This window comes from Arachis duranensis, chromosome 6 (assembly GCF_000817695.3).
Source record: "Arachis duranensis cultivar V14167 chromosome 6, aradu.V14167.gnm2.J7QH, whole genome shotgun sequence".
Lineage (NCBI taxonomy): Eukaryota > Viridiplantae > Streptophyta > Magnoliopsida > Fabales > Fabaceae > Arachis > Arachis duranensis.
The window spans coordinates 16,016,991-16,020,080 of NC_029777.3; the positions used below are offsets into that span (position 1 = coordinate 16,016,991).

A 3,090-nucleotide genomic window follows, 5' to 3' on the forward strand; every position below is an offset into this window, starting at 1 on the left:
TGTTGTTGGATGTAAAATGGTCCCAAAGGATGTTATTGCTGAATTATGAGAGTTTTACATCCAGAAAAAAATCGAGGAAGATAAAGTTCTACGCTGGCAAGCACCGAGGAACATAGTGTCAATGCTAGGGAGCTTGATTTAGATAGTTTGGGTTTTGAATTGTCAAAGGAAGATGCTCAAGGAATTGATGAAATTCCAAATCCAACTCCAATGGCAGCAGCTAGAGGGGGTGCAAGTTCTATAAGAGGTCCAATGAACTTGTTTATGAAAGGACCCGAAACTGCCATTGCAAGAAACAAAAAGGAGAAATTGAGGCAACAGAATATCAAGGAAGCATGTAATAAGGAAGTGGTTCGTAGAGTTCATCAATACATAGCCCGGTGGTTCTACCAAGCTGGGATTCCATTGAATCCAGTGAGGTTGAAGAGTTTTCAAGAAATGTTGTGGGCTGTTGGAAGCTTTGGTCCTAATTTACCTGCTCCCAGTTATCATGCTTTAAGGGTTCCACTCCTTAATGAGGAGTTAAAATACACCAAAGACTTTTTGAAGGGTCATAAGGAACAATGGAAAAAGTATGACTGCTTTATTATGTCAGATGCTTGGACGGATAAGAGACAATGGAGCATTATAATTTTCTTGTAAACTCTCCTACTGGAACAATGTTTTTTAAGTCTATTGATGCCTCTGATTATGTGAAGACGGATGAAAAAAATTTTGAGCTTCTTGATGGTATTGTTGAGAAAATTGGGGAGCAAAATGTTGTTCAAGTTGTAACTAACAACGGGAGCAACTATGTTTTAGCCGGTAAGTTGCTGATGGAGAAAAGACCGAATTTCTTTTGGATCCCATGTTCTGCCCATTGTTTGATTTGATGCTTGAAGACATTGGAAAGTTACCATTAATCCAAAAAACCATAAAAAGTGCCATTTCTTTGGTTAGCTTTACTTATAGTCACTCTAGCACTTTATCCATGTTGAGACCATTCACAAATGGCAAGGAATTGGTGAGGCATGTAGTCACTCGATTTGCCACTTCATTTCTCTCTTTGGAAAGACTTTATGAGAAGAAAGAAAATCTAAGAAGAATGTTCACTTCAGATGAGTGGGTAAAGAATAAGTTGTCGAGGGAGGCAAAGGGGAGGGAGACAATAAAGATTGTTATTAGGCCCTCCTTTTGAAATCATGTCAAGTACACCCTTAAGATCATGGGGCCTCTTGTTCGGGTGCTTCGACTTGTTGATGGGGAGAAGAAGCCACCAATGGGTTATATATATGAAGCAATGGAGAAGGCAAATGAATGCATCATGAAAATATTTTCTAATGATATGAGCAAATATTCTGAAGTTTTTAAAATCGTTGACAAAAGATAGAATTGCCAACTTCATCGTCAGTTGCATGCTGCTGGTCATTTTCTGAATCCGGAGTTGTTTTATGATAATCCTCGCATTGAGTTGGATTTAGAAGTTACAAAGGGGTGGTTTGAGTGCATCACTAGATTGGTGCCAAGTATAGCTGTGCAAGAGAAGATATTGGAGGAGCAAGCACTATATAAGGCTGGCTATGGACATTTTGGATCATCCTTTATAAAATCTCAAAGGAAAAAGCTTTCACCCGGTAAGATTGTTATAAATTTTACAAAGCTTTATAAATTTAGTTCGATTAAAGGCTTAGACAAATTTATTTTAATTTTATAGCATTTTGGTGGCAGACATATGGGCATGAAGCTCCAAACATGCGAGACCTTGCTATCAAGATCTTGAGCTTGACTTGTAGTGCTTCTAGATGTGAGTGCAATTGGAGTATATTTGAGCATATTCATACTAAGAAAAGAAATAGGCTTGATCATGAAAGGATGGAATGTTTGGTCTTCATAAAGTATAATCAACAATTCATCGAGAGGTACAACCTTAAAGATGAAGTTGACCCTATTGCACTCAATGACATTGATGAGTGTAATGAGTGGTTAGTGGAAGAAATTGAGACTGCCACCTTTCGAGATGATGATAATATGGATGATGATGCTGATTTGGTTCATCAAGATGACAACACTTTGAGTTGGAACCTTGTTTTTGAAGCAATGAGAGGACATGAGCCTACAACATATACTAGAAGACAACAAAATAAAAATAGAAAAGAACCTGCAATTGTAAGAGGTGGTGCAAAGGGTGGACCAAGTGGGTCTAAGGCTTCAAAAAAAGGAAAAGGAAAATCAGTAATTGTGGAAGAGGAAGAAGAACCAGAATTTGAAGATGAAGATGATTCTGAAAATGAAGAAAAACAAGAAGAGGAGATTCAATTCAATGATAATGAATCAGAGGATGATGAGGGGGTAGAGGGACACGATAATAATCGTGTTAATTTGGATGAATCTAATGAGAGCTAGAGTGTAGATGGTTTATAGTTTTTATGTTTTATGTCTTCTATTTTATGGCTTGCTTATGACTTTTGAGTTATGATATGAAATTGATGTTATATTTATATGCTAAATTTGCTACTATATTTGCTATATTAATTAGATATTTTATGACTAGAAAGTTGCTTATATAGATAGATTTTATAGTTTATTATATTTGCAATTTTTCTGCATATTTTTTTGTACATATATGTGTATTTTAGGTAATTCGCCATTTTCACCATTTTTCGCAACGCCATCCGCTATAACTTTATGGCGGATTTTTGGCTCACCGCCATGAGCCACCATCCGCAATAAAAACTATGCTCAAACCATCTCCAAAGTCGATTTATTTACATTATCGAATTAACTCCAAAACCAAGAAAAACCACGTTTCATAATAACCAAACCACGTTTCATAATAACCAAGTAAATAACTTCAAACCCATTTCTTATCAACAACCGTACATCAGTCAAGCAATCAAATAACCACATCCACAAGACAAACATAATCACAGAAGTATATTTTTTTTGCATCAATATCTATTTATAGCAACTCTGTAATATAAATAAATTTTAAGAAAAATCCTACCTCAATTTAGTCAAAGCTCAGTAGTTAAACGCATTAGTTCCTCTTTTGTTTATTTTCAATTTTACAGCAACGACAACAACCTTGTTTATTTTCAGACAATATCAACA

The 3,090-nt window shown here is 35.8% G+C and overlaps 1 protein-coding gene across 1 annotated transcript; it reads left to right on the forward strand.

The window, feature by feature from the left end:
* The first annotated feature begins 1,204 nt into the window (after nt 1–1,204).
* Nucleotides 1,205–2,382, forward strand: LOC107493055 (uncharacterized). Its single transcript, XM_016114134.1, has 4 exons — nt 1,205–1,288; nt 1,370–1,613; nt 1,694–2,173; nt 2,273–2,382. Exons 1-4 carry the CDS (start codon nt 1,205–1,207, stop codon nt 2,380–2,382), a joined length of 918 nt encoding a protein of 305 aa, XP_015969620.1.
* The last annotated feature ends 708 nt before the right edge of the window (nt 2,383–3,090 follow it).